Here is a 22,500-nt window from a genome sequence, read left to right as displayed (position 1 = left end):
CCTCTCCCCGGAAGAGCCCTGTTTCCCGCTCCGTTGGTTTTCGCATCTCCGAACATCCTCTTTGGCTCTCTCCCTTTTCTTCCTCTTCTTGTTCTTGTTCTGTCCTTCTTATACTTCTTCTCGCTGTTATTGTTGTTGTGTTTTTTTTTTTTTTTTCATTCTCTCTCTTGTTATGGTTTATATTATTATTGTTGTTGTTGCTGCTTACTTCTATCATTCCCACCTTCACCCCTCTCCCTTCCTCCCCCTACCCTCACCCCCTTTTCTCCACCCTCCTCCTCCCCCTTTCCTCCCCCCTCTTCCCCACCCCCTTTCCTCCCCCCTCTTCCCCCCCCCTTTCCTCCCCCTCTTCCCCTCGCCTTCCCCCCCTCTTCCCAACCCCCCTTTCCTCCCCTCAAACTCTTTCCCCGCTCCTTTTCTCGCTCTCCACACTCTCCCCTACCTCCCTTTCCTCCCTCTCTCTGACCCCAATACTTCTTCCCCATTTTCTTCCTCTTTTACACAACTTTTCATCTCTCCCCCCACTTGTTCCCTCCTTATCCCAACCTTTGTCGTTGCCCTCTATTACTCAACTTTCCTCCCCTTCACCCAACCCCTTTTCCCCACCCACCTTCCCCCTCACTCTCCAACCCCCTACTCTCCCCAACCCCCTTTCCTCCCCCACTCTTCCCCAACCCCCCTTTCCTCCCCTCACTCTACCCCAACCCCCTACTCTCCCCCTATATGAAATCAGCGACTGAGGTCATTGTTCTTAAGATGATGACGTAAGTGGCTTGTGTTTCCTGAATGGCTGCTTTGATCTCTCGGGCGACAGTAGTGGGATTATTATTATCATTGTTGATGTTATTATTGTTACTATTACTATTATTATTATTATTATTACTAATATTATTATTTTTTTTTTTCTTTTTCTTTTTTTTTATACGAAAGTTTCCTTAGATCTGCTAATTAAAATCAAACACCGAGTCACCACCAGTGACCTAGGGTGATTGAAGTTTGAGGCAATGGAACATCAACGAAAACATGCAAAATATGCAGAACAACCACAAATCAAAATATCCAGTCATTCACGCACACAAAGAACACTTCAGATTGATAATGCTCTTCTGAGAACATGTGCTGTGCTGTTTAGGACTATTTTTTGGATTTCTTCTAATTTTGGATTTCCTGGTATTTGCTCAAGAAACTTATCCGTACTTTTTTTTATAAGGCCAAGAGCTCCAATAACAACAGGCAAAGTTTTGGTTTTTAAATGCCACATCTTTTCCACCTCTATTTCCAGGTCGATATCTGGACGATTTGCCTGTATAGTACGATCAGTGTGAATTGGAAAGTTCCACAAGATTGCAGCATCTTTGCCTTCAGTAACTGGCTCTGGATGGTGTTTGTACCATTTATCCTGTGTTCCGATAGAAAAGTGTTTGCAGATCTTCCAGTGCAGGTACTTGCCCACTCTGTCGTGTCGATTTTTGTACTTATTCGGTGTTTATATTGAGCAACCAGATACAAGGTGATCAATTGTCTCAACCTTGTCTTCACAAAACCTACACTTTGAGTCAGTGCCATTGTGCAAGATGTTAGCTTGATAGTTTCTAGTAAACAAACTTTGATCTTGGGCTGCAAGAATAAAACCCTATGTTTCCCCTTTTAGTCCAGAGCTTCTAAGCCACTGATGGGTTGCAATTTCATCTACATCAGTGTGTTTGCTTCGAGTTGCAAACTGTCCGTGGAGAGGCTTTTCATGCCACCTAGATTTATTTTTTTCTTGTCCGACCTTCTTTGCTTTTTGTTTTTTATGTTTAGCAGCCAGTGTTGTCAACATATGGCAACACCTCGACCTCTTTATTATTATTATTAATGTTATTATGAGTATTATTATCATCATCATTATTATCATTATTATTATCATCATTATTATCATTATCATATTATTATTATTGTTATTATTATTTGTTTTATTATTGTTGTCATTATCATTATTATAATCAGTACTACTTTTATTATTATTATTACCAATATTATTTATTGTCATTTTACTGTTACTAATGTCATTGCTTTATCACTGTTGTTATTAAGTTATTAATACCGATTATCTGTCTGCAAATATTTTTCTGTCTGTGCGTATATATATATATATATATATATATATATATATATATATATATATATATATATATATATATGTATATATATAATATATATTTATATATATATATATGTATATATATATATATATATATATATATATATATATATATATATATATATATGGGGCCGCGGTGGCCGAATGGTTAGAGCGTCGGACTCAAGACTGTCGCGACGGCAATCTGAGTTCGAGGGTTCGAGTCACCAACCGCCGCGTTGTTTCCCTTAGGCAAGGAACTTCACCTCGATTGCCTGCCTAGCCACTAGGGGACCAAGTCAGCCCAAGTCAGTGCCGGGTAAATAGAGATGGTGACTCGGAAAAAAAAAAAAAAAAAAAAAAAAAAAAAAAAAAAAAAAAAAAAAAACACCGGGCGGAAGGCAATGGCAAACCACCCCTCTAAATTGCCAAGAAAATCATGGAAGCCCATGATCGTCAAGGCCGCGGTGGCCGAATGGTTAGAACGTCGGACTCAAGACTGTCACGACGGCAATCTGAATTCGAGGGTTCGAGTCAGCGACCGCCGCGTTGTTTCCCTTGGGCAAGGAACTTCACCTCGATTGCCTACCTAGCCACTGGGTGGCCAAGCCAGCTCAAGTCAGTGCTGGTCCCAGGCCCGGATAAGGTAAGAGAGAGTGATTACCTAAAAGGGTAACACCGGCACTCTCCGTGGAAAGGAACTGGGGACCCTACCACGTACTCACTCCAAGAGCATCACAACGTGAAAACTGCAATTGAGTATCATGCTGTGACCACGGCGGCTCAGACATGAACCTACCGTTAAATGATGATGATATATATATATATATATATATATATATATATATATATATATATATATATATATATATATATATATTATATATCATAAATATCTGTCTATCTATCTACCTGTCTGTGTATGTGTGTGGGTGTGTGTGTGTTTGTGTGTGTGTGTGGTGTGTGTGGTGTGTGTTTGGCGTGTGTATGTGTGTGTGGTTTGTGTATGTGTGTTTGTGTGTGTGGTGTTGTGTGTTTGTTGTGTGTGTGTGTCTGTTGTGTATGTGTGTATCTGTGTGTTTTTGTTGTGTGTGTGGTGTGTGTGTCCTGTTGTATGCGTGTGTGTATGCGTGTGTGTATGTTTGTGTGTGTTTGTGTGTGTGGGGTGTGTGTGTGTGTGTAGGTGTGTGGTGTGTTTTGTGTGTGTGTTGTGTGTGTGTTGTGTGGTGTGTGTGTGTGTGTGTTTGCGTGTGTATGTGTGTGTGTGTGTGTGTGTTTATACTGAAGACGTCAGATTAGTATCTCCCCCCCCCCTTCTCTCCATACAAAAGCACTCTAATACCCTGACCTCCGGTAAGAACCTGTCTTCTCTCTCTCCTCTCTCTCTCTCTCTCTCTCTCTCTCTCTCTCTCTCTCTCTCTCTCATCTGCCTCATCTTCTCTCCTCTCTCCTCCTCGCCTCTCTCCTCTCTCCTTCTCGCCTCTCTCCTCTCTCTCTCTCTCTCTCTCTTTTCCTCTCTCTCTCTCTCTCTTCTGCCCTCTCTCTCTCTCTCTCTCATCTCTCTCTCCTCTCTCTCTCTCTCTCTCTCTCTCTCTCTCTCTCTCTCTCTCTCTCTCCTCATCCCTCTCTCTCTCTCTCTCTCCTCTCCCTCTCTCTCTCTCTGTCTGTCTCTGTCTCTGTCTGTCTCTCTCTCTTTCTCTTTCTCTGTTCTCTCTTTTCTCGTTCTCTCTCTTTCCTTCTCTCTCTCTCTCTCTCCCTTCTCTCTCGTCTCTCCTCTCTACTCTGTCCTCTCTCTCTCTCTTCTCTCCTCCTCCTCTCTCGTCTCTCTCGTCTCTCTCTGTGTCTGGTCTCTGTCTCGTCTCTCTCTCCTCTCTCCCTCTCTCATCGTCTCCTCTCAGCTCTCCCCGTCTCTCACTTTCGTCTCTCCTCTCTCTGTCTCTCTCCTCTCCTCCTCTCTCGTCTCACTCTCTCCCCCCCTCTCACCTCTCTCATCTCTCGTCTCTCTCTCTCTTCTCTTGCCTCCCTTCTCTCCTCCTCTCCTCTCTCTCTCTCTCTCTTCTCTCTCTCCTCTCCTCTCCTCTCCTCTCTCCTCTCTCTCTCTCTTTCTCCCCCCCCTCTCTCTCTCCTCTCTCTCTCCTTCTCTCTCTCTCTCTCCTCTCCATCCGCTCTTTCTCGCCCTCGGCATCTTTCGTTCTCTTTCTTTTCTCCTCGGTCTCCTCCCTTCTGTCTCTCTCTCTGTCCTTTCTGTCTCTTCGTCTCTCTCTCATCAGTCTCTCTCTCTCTATCTATCTATCTATCTATATCTGTCTCTCCTCTCCTCTTCTCTCTCTCTTTCTCTCTTCCCTCTGTCTCTCTCTCTCTTCTCTTTCTCTCTTTCTCTTCTCTTTCTTTCTCTCTCCTCTCGCCTCTGTCCTCTCATCTCTTTTCCTTTCTCTTTTTTCCTTTTCTTTTCTCTCTCTTTCTCTCTGTCTCTCCCTTCTCTCCTCTTATCCTCTCCAATCTTCTCCTCTCTCTCTCTCTCGTTCTCTTTCTTTTCTCCCCCCCCTCTCTCTTCTCCGTCTCTCCCCTCTCTCTCATCCTCTTTCTCTCGCTCGCTCTTTCCCTCTCTTCTCGGTTCTCTCCGCTCCTCTCTCTCTCATCCTCCCCTCTCGCCCTCCTCTCTCCCCCCGGTCCTCTCCTCGCCTCTTTCTCTCTCTCAGTCTCCTCCCTCTCAGCTCCTCTCCTCTCTCCTCCCTCTCCTCTCCCTCTCTTTCCCTCCTTCTCATCTCTCCTCATCTTCCTCTCTCCACTCCTCATCCTCTCATCTCTTCGCCCCGAGACGCAATCCTCCTCCTTCGTCCTCTTTCCTCTTCGTCTGTCTCTCTGTCTCTTCTCTCTCTTTCTCTTTTCCCTCTTGCTTTATTCTCTCTTCTCCCTCTCCTCTTCTCCTCCTCATCTCTCGTCTCTCCTTCCTCTCGTCTCTCTCTCTCTCTCCGTCGCGGTCTCCCCACGTCTTCCTCTCCTCACCTCTTCTCAATCTGTCTCCCTCCATCGTCCAACATCTTCGCTCTCCTCCTCCTCGTTCCTCCTCTCTCTCCTCTCTCCCTCTCTCTCTGTCTGTCTTTCTCTCTCTCCTCTCTCCCTCCGTCCTCTCTTTCTCATCTCTCTTCGGCCCTCTTCTCTCTCTCTCTCTCTCTCTCTTTTCTTTCTTCGCTCTCTCCCCCCCCCCCTTTCTTCTTTCTTCCTCCCCCTTCCTCCCCCCCCCCTCTCTCCTCCGCCTCTCCTCTTCTCTCCTCTCTCTCCTTCTCTCTCTTCTCTCTCTCTCTCTTCTCCTCTTTCTCTCTCTCTCTCTGTCTCTCCTTCTCTCTCTGGTCCTGTCTCTCTCTCTCTCCCTCTCTCTCTCTCTCTCTCTCCTCTCTCACTCAGCTCCTCCTCAATCATCGCTCGAAGCTGTCTTCCTCTCTCTCCCTCTCCCCTCTCCTCATCTCAGTCTCTCGTCTCCTCTCGTCTCTCGTCCCTTCTCCCCTTCTCATCCTCTCGCTTCTCTCTCCCTCCGCTCTCTCTCTCTCCTATCTAAATTCTAATCTATCTATCTATCTCTGTCTCTCATGTTTTCTCTCTCTCTCTTTCTCTTTCCTCTCTCTCTCTTCTCTCTGTCCTCTATCTGTCTCTGTCTCTGTCTCTCCTCGTCCTCTCTTTCTCCCTCATTCCCTCTTTTTTCCCTCTCTTTTTCCTCCCTCTCTTTCTCTCTTTCTTTCCTCTTTCTTTCTTCATCTTTCTCTTTCTCTTTCTCCTCTCTCTCTCTCCTCTCCCACTCTCCGCTCTCCTCTCTCTCACTCTCTCTCTCGCCGTCTCTCTCCATCTCTCTCTCTCTCTCTCTCTCTCTATCTCATCCCTCCCCTCTTTCTCTCTCTCGTCTTTTCTCGCCCTCTCCCACAATCTCTCTCTCCTCTCTCTCTCCCCCACTCCTCCTGGGCTCCCCTCCTTCTGCTTCCTCATCGCTCTCTCTCTCACTCTCGTCTTCTCCTCGTCCTCCCTCTTTCTCTCTCCTCTCCTCTCTGTCCTCTCTCTTCTCTCTCTCTGTCTCTCTGGTCTCCTCTCTCCCTCCCCCGTCTCTGCGCTGCTCTGTCTCTCCCCTCCCCTCCTCGTCTCCGCTCCCATCTCTCCTCTCTCTCTCTCGTTTCCTCTCTCTTTCTCCCCTTTCATCTCTCTCTCGTCCTCTCTCTCTGTCCCTCTCTCTCCCTCTCTCTTTTCCCAAAAAAAAAAAAAATCCCTCCGTTCTCTCTCTCTCTCTCGTCTCTCTCGTCTCTCTCTCTCCCTCATCTCTCGTCTCCCCTCTCTATCTCCTCCTGCCTTCTCCTCCTCTGGTCTCCTCTCTCTCTCTCTTTCCATTTCTTATCTCTCTCCCTCCTCTTTCTCTCTTTCTCTTTCTCTGTCTCTCTCCTCTCTTTCTCGCCGGCCCTCTCGTTTTTCCCTCTCCCTCTCCTCCCTTCCATTCCCATCTCCGCCCTCTCTTTCTCTCTCTCTCTCTCGCTCTCGAAGTATCTCGTTCTTCACTCTCTCTCTCTCTCCTCTCTCTTTCTCGTCATCCACTCCTCTCTCTCGCCCTCCCAAATCTTCCCTCTCCTCTTCTCTCTCTCTCCTTCCTCTCTCTCCTCCTCTCCCTCCCTCTTCATCTCCTCTCTTCTCTCTCTCCTTCTCTCTCCATCTCTCCTCCTCTCTCTCTCCTCTCTCGTCTGTCTTTTTTATCTTCTCTGGTCCTGTCTTTCTCTCTCTCTCAACTCTTCTCTCTCGCATCTTCTCCGGCCTCTCCCTCCATCCCTCCCTCTCTGTTCTCTCTCTCAGTCTCTCGTCTCTCTCTCGGGGTTCCTCGTCTTTCTCTCTCTTCACTCTCTCTACTTCCCCTCTCTTCCCTCTCTTCTTTCCTCTCCTCCCATCCCTCCTCAACTCCACTCTCTCTCTCCCTCTTCTCCCTCCATCTCTCCCATCTTCCTCCCTCTCCTCTCTCTCTCCTTCTTCTCTCTCTTCTCTCTTATGAAAATACTCTCTCTCTTATCTCTCACGTCTTTCCTCCTCTCTCTTCTCTCCTCCGGTCTCTCTCTCTTTTTCTCTCACGTCTTCTCCTTTCGCCTCTCTCTCCTCTCTCGTCTCGTGTCCCCTCTCCTCTCTCTCCTCTACATCGCTTCCCAGTCCTCTCTCTCTCTCCCCTTCCCTCAGCTCATCCCTCTCCTCTCTCTTCTCCTCCTCTCCCCCTCCTCGTCTCTTCTCTCTCTCTCTTCTCCTTCTTCTCTCTCTTGCTCCTCTTTCTCTCTCTCTTCTCCATCCTCTCTCCACCCTCTCCTCTCCCTCTACTCTCCTCTCCTCACTCCTCTCACATCTCTTCCCTCGTCTCTCTCGCTCTCTCCTTCATCTCTCTCTCCCTCTGCCTCTCTCTCCTTCTTTCTCTCTCTCTATCGTCTCTCTCGTCTTTCCTCTGGGTTCTCCTCTCTTCTCTCGATCTCCGTCATCCCCATCTCTTCCTCCTCGCCCCCTCTCTCCTGCTCTGGTCTCCTTCTCTGCTCTCTCTGTCCTCTCTCCCTCCTCTTTTCTTTCTCTTTTTTCCCTCCTCTCTTTCCCCTCTGTCTCTCTCTCTCTCATCTCTCTTATCTCCCACTTTCCTTTCTATCCTCTCGCTCTTTCTCTCCTCTCTCTCTCTCTCATCGCCTCTCTCCCGTGTCTCTCTCCTCCCTCTCCGTCTCTCACTCCTCTCTCTCCTCATCTCTCCCCACGTCTCCTCCTCGTCTTCTCCGTCTTCTCGTTTCTTCCTCTCTACTCTCTCCTACTTCCTCTCCCCCCCTTCCTCTCTTTCATCCCTCACCTCATCTCTCGTCGTCATCTCTCTCTCTCTCCTCTCCCTCTCCTCTTTCCCTCCTTTCTCTTCCTGTCTCCTGTCTCTCTGCTGTCCATCTCTCTCCTCTTCTCTCTTTCTCGTTCTCTCTCTCCATCTCTCGCTCTCTTTTTTCCCTCCTCTCTCTCTCGTCCTCTCTTCTCTTCTCTCCATCTATCTCGCATCTCTCTCCTCTCTCATCATTCCCTCTTTCTCGCTTCTGTCTCTCTCTCTCACTCTCGTCTCTTTCTCTCTTTCTTTTTCCCTTTTCTTTTTCTTTTCTCCTTTCTCACCTCCTCTTCTGTCTCTCTCTCTCCTCTCCCTTCTCTCTCTTTCTCCTCTCTCTTTCTCTCTTTTTCTTCTTCTTCTCTCTTTTTTCCTCTCCTTTTCCATCTCCTCTCTCTTTCTATGCATCTTTGTCTCTCTTTTTCCTTCTCTTTCTTTCTCCTTTTCTCTTTCTCACTCCTCTCCTCTCATCTGTCTCCTTTCTCCTCTGTCTCTCTCTCTCTCTTCCTTTTCTCTCTTTCTCTTTTCTCGCTCCGATGTCTTTCCTTGCTTTTTTCCTTTTTCTTCGCTCTCTTCTCTTTCTTCTTTCTTCTTTCTCTTCTTTTTTTTTTTTCTCCTCTCTCTCCTCTCTCCGCTCTCCTCTCTTTCTCTTCTCTCCTTTCTCTCTCGCCCTCCCCTTATCTCTCCTCTCCCTCCTATCTCCTGCCCCTCTCTCTCTCTCACCTCATCTCCATCAGCCTCATCGCTCCTCGAATCACCCCACCTCCCTCCTCCCACATCCTCTCAAGTCCTCTCCCAAGCGATCGATATGCCTCGCTGCCCGCTCTCCTCTCGTTCTCCGGCGATCACCGGTCTCCCCCCCCCTTCCCTCTCATCCTCTCTCCATTCGTCCCTCCCGTGCTCTCTCGCTCTCTCACAGTCGTCTCTCGTTCTCCCATCTCATCTCTTCCTTCGCCTCCTCTCTCTCTGCTTCTCTCCTCCTCTCTCCCTCTCTCCCCCCCTCGCTCATCTCTCCACTCCCTCTCTCTCCCTCTCCCCGCTCTCTTTCTCTTCCTCTCTCTCTGTCTCTTCCTCTCTCTTCTTTTCTCTCTTCTTTTCTCTCTGTCTCCTCTCTCTCCTCCTCTCTCATCCGCTCCTCTCCGTCCTCTCCACTCTCTCCACTCTCTCTCTCTCTCTCGTTTTCGCCTCTCTCCCGTCTCTTTCTCCCCGTCCTCTTTCTCGTTCGCCCTCTCACTTCTCTCCCTCGCTCGTCCTCTCCTCCCTTACCTCTCTCTCTTTTGGTTTGCTCTCTCTTCTCTGTCCTTTCTCTCTCTCTCTCCTATCTCTCTCCTCTCTCTCTCTCAATCTCTCTGTCGATTTCTCTCCTCTCTCTCTCGTCTCCTCTCTCTCGTCTCGGTCTCATTCTCTCTCTCTCTCTCTCTCGTCCTGTCTTTCCCTTCTCCTCTCTCCTCTCCCCCTCCTCTCTCTCTCCTCTTCCGATCTCTCTCCTCTCCCTCTCCTGTCTTCCCACTAACTCTCTCTCTCTCTTCCTCTTCTCCTTCTCTCTCAATCTCAGTCTTCAACTCGTCCCCCTCTCTCCAACCTCGTCCCTCGCTTCTCAGTCTCTCTCCTTCAATCTCTCGTCTCCCTCCTCTCTCACTCGTCTCTTCCTCTCTCTTTTCACACACTATCCTCTCTCTCTCTCTCTCTCTCGTATCTTCTCTCTCGAATCTTCTCTCTCCGCTCCCAGTTGTCTCTCTCTCTCCTCTCTCTGTCTTTCTCTCTCTCTCTCGTCTCTCCTCGCGTCTTTCCTCTCTTCTCTCTCCGTCCTCTAATCTCTCCTCTCTCTTTCACTTTTTCCTCCGCTCCTTCTTTCTCTCTTTCTCTCTCTCCTTCTCTTCATGTCTCCTCTCATCTCCTCTCTCCTCTCCTCCCTCTCCTCTCTCATCACCCTCTCCCTCCTCCTCCCTCTCTCTCTCGTCCGCCTCTCTCTCTCCTTCCTCGTCCTCTCTCCCTCTGTCTCTCTCTCCTCTTCGTCTCTTCTCGCTCTCAAAAAAACAACTCTCCTCTCGTCTCACTCCTCCATCTCCCTCTCCTCTCTCTCTCTCTTGGTCTTTTCCTCTCTCTTCTCCTCTGGTCGTCATCATTCTCTCCTCTGTCTCTCTCTCGTTTCTTTCCTTCTCTTTTTCTCTCACTCTTTCTCGCCTGCCCCTCTCTCTCTCTCTCTCTCTCTCCCTCTCTCCTCCCTCCTCTCCTCCTCTTCTCTCTCTCCTCTCTCTCGTCTCATCTCTCTCTCTTTCTCACTTTTCTTCTCTTTCCTCTGTCCTTCCTCTTTCTCATCTCTCTCTTTTCTCCTCTTTCTTCTCTTTCTCTCTCAACAATTCTCCTCCTTTCTCTTTCTCTCCCTCTCTCTCTTTCTCTCTTCTCTCTCTTCTCTCTTTCCTCTCTTTCTCTTTCTCTCTTCTTTCCTCTTTCTTTCCTCCCTCTTTTTTTTTTCTCTCTCGTCTCTCTCTTTTTCTCTCTCTACCATTCTCTCTCCCTCTCTCTCGCAGGCTCTCGTCTCTCCATCCTATCTCTCATCCATCTCACGTCTCTTCTTCCTCATCGTCGCTATGCTCTCTCTCTCATCTCTCCCTCTCTCTTCTCTCTCGTCTCCCTCTCTCATCCTCTCCATCATCTCCATTCCCTCGTCTTCTCTCTTCCCCTCTCTCTCCGCCTCATCTCCTCCTCTCTCCTCTCCTCCTCTCTCTCTCTGTGTCCCGCTCTCTCTCTTTTCTTCTCTCCTCTTTTCTCTCTCTGTCCATCTCTCTTCTCATCTCCTCCGGTCTCCCTCTCCCCTTCACCTCCGCTCTCCCTCATCTCTCTCGATCCTCTTTCTCCTCGCCCTCTTTTTCTCTCTCTCTTCTTTCCCTTCTATCTTCTCTTCTCTCTCTCGTCATCCCTCGTCTCTTTCTCTCCCTCTCTCTCCTCGCTCTCTCTCGGGACTCCCTCAGCGCCCCTCTCTCATCCATCATGACGGCTCTCCGTCTCTCCTCCTTCTCCTCTCTCCTCATCCTCTCTCTCTCTCTCTTCATCTCGTCTTTCTTCCCCCCCCCTCTCTCGTCTCTCATCTTTCTCCTCCCGCTCTCTGCCTCCACCTTCCATCTCCACTCTCCTCCCCTCAGCACCTCTCTCTTGTCTCCTCTCTCTCCCTCTCTCTTTTCACCTATCTCCATCTCCCTCTTTTCCTTTCTCTTATCTACCCCTCGTCTCTCACTTCTTCTCTCTTTCCTATATCTACCCCCTCCTTCTTGTCCTCCCTCTCTGCTCCCTCCCTTCCGTCTACTCTCTTTCTTTCCTTCCTCTTTCTTCTTTCTTCTCCCTCTCTCATCCCGCTCCTTCTTTCTCTGTCTCTCTCTCTTTCTCTCTTTCTCTTTTCTCTCATCTCTCTCTCCTCTCTCTCTCTCTCTCTCCTCTCTCTCTCTCCTCTCCTCTCTCTCAATTGCGTCTCTCTCTCTCGCACTCTCTCCTCCTCGCTCTCTCTCTCCTCACTCCTCTCCTCCTCGCTTTCTTTCCACTCCTCCTCTCTCTAGCTATCTCTCTCCTCCTCTCTCCTCTCTCTCTCTCTCTCCTCTTCTCGTCGGTCCCTCTCTCTCTCTCTCCTCTCTCTCTCCTCCTCCTCTCTCCTCTCTCGTCGCCTCTCCAGTTCTTCTCGCTCTCAATCTCTCTCTCCCTCTGCTCTCTCTCCCTCTCTCCTCTCTCTCCTCGCTCTCTCTACCCATCTCATCACGTCCTCTCTCGTCTCTCTTTCTCACTCTTTTCATTCACTATCTATCTCCATCTCGTCTCATCTCTCTCTCTCTCGTCATCTCTCTCTCTCCCCCTCCCTCCTCTCTCCTCGTCCTTCTCCTCCATCCCCCCCCCTCCTCGTCCATCTTCTCTCTCTCTCTCTCGCTCGTCTCTCATTCTGCCTCTCCTCCTCTCTCCCTCTCTCTCTCTCACCTCTCTCTCTCCTCCTCCTCCTCTCTCCTGTCTTCTCTCAGTCCTCTCCCCTCTCTCCTCTCTCCTCCACTCTGCATTCTCTCTCTCTCTCTCTTATGAAATAACTGATATAAGAAAAGGAAAAGGAAGAAACAAGGCGAGAAAGAAAAGACAAAAAGAAGGAAGAAAAAGGATATAAGAAGGGAGAAGAGAAGAAACATATTACGAGACAAGAAAATAATGATGATAAAGAAGAAGTAGAAGACGGAGAAAGGGAAGAAGAAGAAGATGAAAAGAAGAAAGGGAAGAAGAAGAAGATGAAGAAGAAGAAGATGAAGAAGAAGAAGAAGAAGAAGAAGAAAGGAATAGTAATATATAGAGGAATAAAAGCAACAGCAAAAAATAACATATTTAAACCCAGAGAAACACAGGAGAGGAATATATACAAATGAGTTACTTCTACTTACGAAATGAGTGAGTGAGTGTGTAGAATACCCTGACCTTTCTGTGAGATTACCATTAACATAGCCAGGGTATAAGTTATTATTACCGATTATCTGTTTATTAAATGTGATTCATACCCCGAGCTGCTATAAGGGAGCATGAGTTGAAATCCTCTCCCAAGCAGCAGGTTTATTCGAGTAAACGCCCCTGTGGAGAATTAACACAGGCAACAGGAACTTTGAGGAGACTGGAGTCAGGAAACATAATTTTCGATTGTAAAACACGTACACACAACCTTTGACATAGATTTTAGATATTACAACCAAATGAATTTCATTGATTCTCATCCGCCATTGATAAGTAAATAAACGCACTACACTCGGCGTACATTTTCGAATGCCTTTTTTGATAGGCAAAAGTAGACACGGTTTTAGATCCTTTTCCACGGCATCATTATGTTCCATATTAACATATAATATCCAGGGAGACACAATACAAATGTGTAAAGGAGAGAATTATCATCAGTCAAGTATGTAACAAAATTTGCTTTTCAAAGAAGGAAAATGTTAATATTTTTAGTCTTTCGTCCAACATGCCTTTGTTACATATGCGTACATATAGAGCGAGTGAATGAGTGAAAGATTGAATGAATGAGTAAATAGATTGATAACGAATATGTAAATGAATTAACTCACAAAAACAAAATGAAACAAAGAATAAATTTAACCAAAATAGCTTTGTTAAGTAGAAGAATCGATGATGGTATGGAATCCGAAGTAAATATGTAAATAAATGATAGAATTTTAAATGAATTCTAGATAAGTTGATAAACAAATGGATAAAGAAGATAATGATGGTAAAGAATCATCAGTTTCACAAACAAAGTAGAGGAAGCAGATTGCAACAACAATTTCATTTTGAATAATTAGAGGAATTTTTCTTTTTTTTAATTACCCATTATAACTCCTCCCCAACTCCTTCCTCCCCCCCCCCCCCCACCTGCCCCCTCAAAACTTCCTACTCTACTCTACTCCCTGTTCCTTTCCCAAGAACCCCCCACCTTCTGTTCTCCTTAAGGGCTCCTTAATTAACCACCAACCCCCCCTCCTCTCCCCTTTCCTCCATAATAATAAAACCCCCTGTATCCTGTTTACCTTAACCCCGAACCCCCCTCCCCATTTTCTCCCTTAACCCCCCTCCCCCCTTCTCCCTTAACCACCCTATTAACCCCACCTTCTATCCACACAACCACCTGTTCCCTTCCCCCCCTCTCCCCACTTTCTTCATAAACCATCACCCCAACCTCCTCTCCCTTTTCGTCTTGCTCCCTTTCCCCATAACCCCTGTCACCTCCCCCCCTACCCTTCCCCCACCCTCCTCTCCCCATTTCCCCCTTAACCTCCTCCTGTCCAACCCTCCTCTCCCCTCCCTGCTCCCCCTCCTCTCCCCCTTCCCTTCCCTCCTCCTCCCCCTTCCCCCTCACTCCCTTCTCCCAATCCTCCTCTCTCCTTTCCCCTTCCCCCCCCACCCGTTACCCCCACCTACCCCTCCCTCCCTGCCCATGCCCCCAACCCCCAACCCCGCGGCAACTCCCCCCACCCCCCCACCCCACCAGGTAAGAATTCCATTGCCATGATTACAGCGAGGCACGCCGCGCCGGCCACTTGCACTACTCATGGCACTGGGAAGGACAGGCCAGGTGTTTGTTTCTCTGTCTCTGTCTCTCTCGCTCTCTCCCTCCTCTCTCGCTCTCTCTCGTCCTCTCTCCTCTCTCGTCTCTCGTTTTTATTCTCTGTGTCTGGTCATTCGGTCTTTATATCTATTTCTGTATTATTTTTGGGTGAGTTTGCAATTATGTGCGTGTGTATGTGTATGTATGTATGTATATATGTATGTATATATGTATATATATATATATATATATATATATAATATAATATATATCTAATATATATATATATATATACATATACATATGATGCGTATTCTATGTGTACATATTATTAATATAGCCATCATTATTATTGTTATTATTATAACTATTATTATCATTATCATTATAATTGTTATTATTGTTACTATTATTACTCTTATTGCTATTATTATCATTAATCATCATCATTGTTATTATCATTAATGTTGTTATTTTTATTACCATTATTGTTTTGTTATTATTATAATTATTATTGATATTGATATGCATTATCATTGATAGAATCATTATCAGTTAAGGATGAGTAATATATGTTATCATTTTTTGTTCGCAGATAGCAAGCATTTTTGTTTATCTACACCAAGATTAATCTTTGATTATCCTTATTATATTATCATTATTTATAAGTTAATAGTATTTTCTATTATTATCATCATCATCATCATCATCATCATCACCATTCTCCTCTTCTTCTTCCTCATCATCATCATCATCATTTTTATTGTTGTTGTTATTATTGTTGTTATTATTATTATTATTACTATTACTATTATTATTATTATCATTATTATTATTATTGTTGTTGTTGTTATTATTGTTATTGTTAGTGTTATTATCATCATTATTATTATTATTATAACTATTATTGTTATGTTTTTATTATTATCATTATTATCATTACCAATATTATTACTATTATTATTATTATGTCGATAATACTGATACTAATGATAGCAATAGTAATGATAAAAATGATGATAATAATAACAACAGCGATGATGATGATAATGATGATGATGATTTTAGAGATGATGTCGATAATTATGACTATGATTATAATAGTATCAGTTACAGTGATAATAACAAAGATGATAATGATAGAATTAATATATACTACTACTAATAATGATTATGATACCAGTGATGAAAAAAATAATTATAATTGATTCATAAATGTAACAATAGCGATATTGATAATTAATGATGACAATAATAATTATCATGAAAAGAATTATTAAAATCATGAACATTGTTATAATTCTTATTATTTTCATTATTATTACAACTATCATTATTCCAATAACAGTAATAATAATAACCTTTGCTATGAATCTCTCTTTTTACGAGATGTAAAAGTCTACGGTCAAAAGTAATCGCAGTTCAGTGTCTCGCCTGAAGGGTTGATAGTGTAAAGATTATTGTTATTATTATCTTAGTTGACTTCAGTATTATTGCTGTTTAATATATTAGGGTTATGATCTTTTGTATAAATTTTATAATTATCATATCATCGTTATTATCAGCATTCATCATCATCCTCGTCTTCGTTATCACTATTATCATCCCCATTATTATCACCGTCATTATCTTTATCATCACCTTTCTCTTCCTCATTGTTATCATCAACATCCTCATCCTCATCATTATCCTTCCTTCTTCTCATTATCATCATCATCATCTCCATCCTCCTCTTCCTCATCATCATCATCCCCATCCTCTTCCTCCTCCTCCTCCTCATCATTATTTTCATCATTACCGTATAGGATTAATATTTTTGTAATATAATCACCTTTATGAAAAAATAATAAAAAAATAGGGAAAGTAAGATGCAGATGTAAATAAATCAATAAATAAGAGAAGGAAAATGTAAGATACACTGAATAATAATAAAAAAAAAAATTGAAAAGAATATAAAAAGTAAACAGAAAATGGAGAAAGAAAAAAAAGGCCAAAATATATAACTACACCGACTTGAAAAAAAACTATAGTGTTGTAGCCAATAAAAAACTGCACTAATTAATATCAAAATCAATTTGCAGAAGCGAACCGATAATATAAAATCGACGATAATTTACCGCGGAAAATGCTGAACGGAGACTGTTTGAACTTGTGACGTCAGTCTTTTAGAAATACAGTTTTGATGTATTTTTGGATTTGAATTTCTATCAGATTATACCGAAACCCGTATTTGTTAATTGTGCATTCAGTAAAATATGTAATTCGTTCTGTATAAGCAGGTAAGCACAATTATTATTAGAAATGTATTTTATATATATATATCCATCCATACGCTGTGCTGCCATCTATCGGGCAAAATTGACAGTTCCCTTGTTGCAGTGCTCAGTGCTCGTTACGGAATTTTGTTTACAGTGTTACTTGTGTTTTCGAATTCTTTCCCAACATTCGGGTAAAAAAACGAACTCTTACTGAAGTTGTTGCAATCTCAGGCATAAAAACAAAAACAAAAAAACAAGAAGCAAAACAAACTAAATTCTGGAAAGTGCAATAACCGTGATGTTTTTTTTCAACAGCAGAAATTCCTCAGAGGTTCGTCACTTTCCCAGCCGCCCTTCCCTTCAAGCCATAAGGTAAAGTTCAAGTTGCAAATTCTACTGTTCAGAATATTGTAGTTGACGAAGTAGTCGGGGAGGAAACGATTGAGAAATGGCTACTATTGCAACAGCGAAAGGTTTTTTATGGTTCACACGGCGATATTCGAAGTGGTTTGTGCCTTAAGGAACGATTCACTCGTTCGCTCGTTCGCTCGTTCATTAGCTCGTTCGTTCGCCGGGTCGAGTCTTCTTTCTTCAATTCTGTACTTGGGTTTTTATTTTTCCCCCCAGTTTTTAGTCATTTATTTGTTTATTTGTTTATTTATTTATTTATTTATTTATTTATTTATTTATTTATTTATTTATTTATTTATTTATTATTAATGCCCACAAGATTGCTGGCCTATTATCTAACGTTTGTTTATTTGTGTGTGTGTGTGTGTGTGTGTGTGTGTGTGTGTGTGTGTGTGTGTGTGTGTGTGTGTGTGTGTGCGTGCGTGTTTATGTGTGTGTGTGTGTGTGTGCGTATTTAAGTGTTTGTGCATTTGTGTGCGTGGTTGACAGGTATAAAATTTATATATAATCTTCACTCAAAGCCGATGTCATTCCTTAAAAAAATAAAATAAAAAATAAAATAAAATAAATAGGATAACTTTGTATTTCCAAACTGAACCATCAACTTAAAAAAAAAAAAAAAAAAAAAAAAAAAAAAAAAAAAAAAAAAAACATACATCTGACTTAACGTATTTATATTAATTACCCTTTTTTTTTCTTGAAATATGGTTTCATTACTTTTTTTAAAAATTCATTTCTCTTCATTTATCTGAACAGTTTTCTTTTGTGCGTTCACACCCTTGGCCTTTCTTCAAAATGCGGTTAAAAATAGAATATTAAAATGTTAAACTATCATCATGTTCTTTACCATTTTGTTTAAATCCTTTATCTATTATTGTTATTATTATTATTATTATTATTATTATTATTATTATTATTATCATTATCATTATCATTATCATGATCATGATCATGATCATGATCATGATCATGATCATGATCATTATCATTATCATTATCATTATCATTATCATTATCATTATCATTATCATTATCATTATCATTATCATCATTATCATCATTATTATCATTATCATTATTATTATTATTATTATTATTATTATTTATCATTTTATTTTTTATATTCCTTTTTTTCTATTTTCTCTCTCAAATTTCTTTGTAAGTGTTTCTGTTAATTCCAATTATCTGAAGAATATAGTTTTTTTCGTAGTTCGTTTTCTTTTCCCCATTCCTTTTTTCTCTTTCTCTTTCTCACACTCTCTCTCTCTCTCTCTCTTTATTCTGTCTTTCTCTTTTTATTCTTACTCTCTCTCTCTCTCTCTCTCTCTCTCTCTCTTTATTCTGTCTTTTTTTTTATTTTTTATTTCTCTCTTTTTCCCCTTCTCTCTTTATTACAAACCCAAAATTTGGGTTTCTTTGGGTTTTTTTTCCCTTTTTTTTTATTTAAACTTTTATTTTTTCCCCTTTTTTTTCCCACAGTTCCCTCTTCTTCTACTTCTCTTCTTCTAATTCTTTTTTCTTTTTCTTTCTTTTTTTCCCCGGTCCCTTCATTATTTTTATTTTTTTTTTTTAAGTTCTTATCTTCCCCCATTTCTTACTTATTTTCACTTTTTGTTTGTTTTTTTTCTTTATTTTCTTTTTTTATTTTTTTATTTTTTTATTTTTCCCTTCTTTTTTCTTTTTTTCTTCATCTTCTTTTTTGTTCAAAGTAAGAGAAAGAGAGAGAGAGAAAGAGGAAAAGGGAGAGAAAGACAGAAAGGGGGAAAAGGAGGAAGAAAAGAAAGAAAGTTTTGGAAAAAACAGAAAGGGGGAAAAAAAAGAAAAAGAAAACAAAAAAAAGGGGAAAGAGAAAAAAAGGCAAAAGGGGAAAAAAAAAAAAGGGAAAAAAGAGAAAAAAGAGAAAAGGAGAAAAAGAAAGATAGAGAAAGAGAGGGGAAAAGAGAAGGGAAAGAAAGAGACAACAAGAGAAAGACAGCCCCCAAGGAGAAGATGGGGGGGGGGAGAGGGGAAAAGGGGGGGAAGGGGGGAAAGGGGGGGTGAGGGAGAGGGGAAAAAGGAAAGGGAAAGAAAGGGAGAGGGGGGAAGAGGGGGGGGAGAAGAGAGAGGAGAGAGGGGGGAGAAAAAGAGGGAAAAAGGGTGGGGAAAATGGAGAAGAGAGGGGAGAGAGGGGGAAAGGGAGGAGGAGGGAGAAGATAGGGGGGAGGGAGAGGAAAGGAGGGGGGAAGGAGAGGGAGGGAAAGAGAGGGGAGAGGGAGAGGGGGGGGGAAAAGAAGGGGGGAAAGGGGAAAGGGGAAAAGGGGGGTTTAGGGATGAGAGAGGGGAGGAGAGAGAGAGAGAGAAAGGGGGGGGGGGGGGGGGGGGTGAGAGAAAAAGAGAGAGAGGGGAAGGGGGAAAGGTTTTAATTTCCAAAGTTTCCTCAGGGTCCCTCCCTCCCCCCCCCCTCCCCCCGCTGAGTCGGGCCCTCCTCTGTGTTGTACTTGGGCGTCCTCCGTCAGTCCAAAAAGGGGGGTTTTCGGGGAGGCGGGGGGGGCCAAAAGGGAAAAAGGGGGAAGCCAGCCCTATCTCTTTTTTAAATCGTCAAAAAAATTTTGTTTAAACCGGCCACTCCGTTTGGGGGATTTGGGGCGACGGAGGGCGAGGAGGGGGGAGGGGGAAATTGGGGGGGGAGTTGGGGGGGGGGAGAGAGGAGGGGTTGGTGGGGGGGGGGTTTGGGGCGGGGGGGTTTGATGGAGGGGGGTTGGGGGGTTTGGGGGGTTTAGGGGGGGGAAGGGGGGGGAAGGGGGGGGAGAGGGAAAAAAAAAGGGGGATGGGTTTGTCCTCTTTGGGGGTTTGGTTTGGAAAGTGGGGGCTTTTGGGGGGGTTGGGGGTTGGGGGGGGGGGGGGTTGGGGGTTTGGGGTGGGGGGGAGGGGGGGGGGGTTGGGGGGGGGGGGGGTTTTTGGGGGGGGTTTTGGGGGGAGGGGGGCCGGAGGGGGTTTTAATAAGGGAGTGGTGGGGGGGATGATAAAAAGTGGATGGGGTTGTCTCTCCTGGGGGGTGGGGAGAGGAGGGGTTAGCATTCCTGGGGTTGGGGGGATGGGGACGAGGGGGTGGGGATTAGCAGGGATTGGGTGTGGGATTGATAAGGAATGGGGGATAGAGATTGGGGTAAAAAAGGGGAAATGGCAAAAGGGGGGATTTTTTTCGATTGGGGGGGGGGGAAAGGGGGTTTTGGGGGAATTGGGGGATTTTTTTGGGGGTTTCGGGGCCGGGGTTGGGGGGGGATAGGGATAGTTTAGAAAGGGCTTTGGGGTTTAAAGGTAAAAAAAAAATTGGGGGGGGGGAAATAAGAGTGGGGATTGAGAACTGAGATAAAGAAGGGGATGAGAGGAAGTAGGAGGAAATAAATGATGGGGAAAGAGAGAAACTAGATATTTACTGGTGATGGGGGTTAGTGTTTAAGATAAAAAAAATCCAAAAAAAAAAACCCAAGGGAAAACCATAGTAAATGAGAGCAATAATTCTGCAGAAAACAAAAATACGATGATATGAAAGCTATGTAAAAAAAACAGAGAGGAAAGAGAGAGAGAGAGAAGGAGAGGGGGGAGAGAGAAGGAGGGGAGAAAAGGAAAGGAGAGAGAGGGGAGAGAGAGAGAGAGAAAAATAAATATATTATTTTAATTGACCAAAAAAAAAAAAAAGGAAAAAAAAAAAAAAAAAAAAAAAAATAAAAAACAAATTAAAAGTTACTAAAACCCCCAAAAAAATTAATATTTAAAGCAAAAGCCTTTTTACAAAAAATTAAAAATGGCAAAGCAATTTAAATGGAAAGGGGACGTAAAATTTTAATTTTTTTAATTTTAAAACGCCTTTCAGAAACGTAAATTGGGCCCTTGGTCTCCTCGTTCTTTTGGGTTCTTTTTAAATTGGTTTTTCGAGGGGGTTGTGCCCGCCCTTTTTTTTCCCTTTTTTTTTTTTCCCCCCTTTTTTTCCCTTTGGGAAAGGAATTTTTTTTAATCCCCTTTTACCTTTTTTTTTCCCCCTTTTTATTTTTTTTTTTTTCCCCCCCCCTTTGGGGTAAAAAAGGGGATTTTTCCCCCCCTTCCCCCTTTGGGGTTTTTTTTTTTTGTTTGGGGTTCCCCCCCAATTTTTTTTTTTTTTAAATTTGAAAGTTTGTTTTTTCCTCCCCCTTCCCTCCTCCTCCCCCCACCCCCCCCCCCTAATTTCCTCCCCCCCCCGTCCTCCCCCCCCTTTCCTCCCTCCACCCTCCTCCTTTCCCCCCCTCCCCCCCTCCTTTCCCCCTCCTCCCCTTTTCCTCCCCCGCCCCCCTCCCCCTTTTTCCTCCTTCCCCCCCTCCCCCCAAAAAAACCCCCCTCCTCCTCCTCCTAACCCCCGTCCTCTCCCTGGTCCCCCTCTTCCTCCCCCTCCCGTCCTACCCCCCTTCCCCCTCCTAACTCTTTCTCGCCTTAATACCCCGGGTCTTTTCTTCCAAAATTCGGGAACCATAAAATAAAATAACAATTGCCCTCTCTTTTTCCCCCTCCCCCTTTCCTTTCCTTTTCCCCCCGAGTCAACCTTTTTCTTCCCCCTCCCCCCCTCCCTCCCCCCCTCCCCCTCCCCCCTCCCCGTCTCCCCCTCCCCCTTCCTCCACCCCTCCCCCTTTTCCTCCCCTCCTCTTTTCCCCCCCTTGGGGGCCCTTTTTTTCCTTCCCCTTTCTTTTTTCCGTTCTTTCCCCCCCCTGTTTTTTTCTGTCCGTTTTTTGGGGGTCCCCTCTCCCCTCTTCTCTTCCTTCCCCTTTCTCTCTCTCTCTCTTTTCTCTCTCTCCCCTCTCTCTCTCTCTCCTCTTTTTTTTCCTTTTTTCTTTCTCTTTTCTCTCTTTTTGGGGGGTCTGTTTTCTGCCCTCCTCTGTCTCTTCTCTCTGTCTCTGTCTCTGTCCCTGATTTCTCTCTTCCTCCCCTCCTTTTCTCTCTTTTCCCCCTCTCTCCTTTCCTTTTTCTTTCTTTTTTTTCTCTCATCTTCTCTTCGTCTCGTCCTCTCTGTCTCTTCCCCTCTCTTTTTTTCCTTTCCCTTTTTCTCTGTCTCTCTTCTCCCCCTTCTCTTCTCTCTCTCTCCTTCTCTCTCTCCCTCTCTCTCTCTCCTCCCTCTCCCCTTCTCTTTCTTTTTTTCTTTCTCTTTTTTTCTCTTCGCCCCCTCCCCTCTCATCCTCTCTCCCTTTTCCCCCCCTTTTCTTTTTTTCTTTTTTTTTTTCTCTTCCCCCCTTCTCTCCCCTCCCTCTCTTCCTTTTCTCTCTCCCCTCTCTTCCTCCCCTCTCTCTCTCCTCTCCTCTTTCCTCTCTCTCTCTCTCTCCTTTTCTCCTCTCTTTTCTCCCCTCTCTCCCTTCTCCTCTCTCTCTCTCTCTTTTCTCCCCTTTCTTTCTCTTTTTTCTTTCCCTTTTTTGTCTCTTCGCCCCTTCTCTCTCCCCCCCCCTCCCCCCCCCCCCCCCCTTTTCCCCCCCCCCCCCCCTCCCCCCCCCCCCCCTCTCTCTCTCTTTTCCTCCCCCCCTCTCTCTCTCTCTCTCTTTTCTCCAACCATTCTCCACCTCTCTCTCTCTCTCTCTTTCTCTCTTTTCCTCCCCCCCTTTCCCTTTAAATCTCCCCTTTTGTTCTAAATGGGAAAAAGAAAGGAGAGAGAGCCCCAAAAGGAGAAAAGGGAAAGAACCGGGAGAAACGAAAAGAGAAAGGGAGAAAGACAGACACAAAAGAAACATCCACAGAAATGACATTCCCCTTCCACTTTTAAAAACACAATAAAATATTTTTTCATCTCTCCCCTTAATCTCAATCGGTA

At 44.3% G+C, this 22,500-nt stretch overlaps 1 protein-coding gene across 1 annotated transcript in view; it reads left to right on the top strand.

The window, feature by feature from the left end:
* Positions 1–22,500, top strand: part of LOC119597534 (nipped-B-like protein) — an 80,753-nt gene that overhangs the window by 34,092 nt on the left and 24,161 nt on the right. The window contains 1 exon segment of the mRNA XM_037947112.1: positions 12,500–12,631. Coding sequence (XP_037803040.1) covers positions 12,500–12,631 — 132 coding nt within the window.

Source organism: Penaeus monodon, chromosome 39 (genome assembly GCF_015228065.2).
Source record: "Penaeus monodon isolate SGIC_2016 chromosome 39, NSTDA_Pmon_1, whole genome shotgun sequence".
Lineage (NCBI taxonomy): Eukaryota > Metazoa > Arthropoda > Malacostraca > Decapoda > Penaeidae > Penaeus > Penaeus monodon.
The sequence above is the reverse complement of the archived record's forward strand: the minus strand, read 5'-3'. Positions and strand labels throughout refer to the sequence as shown.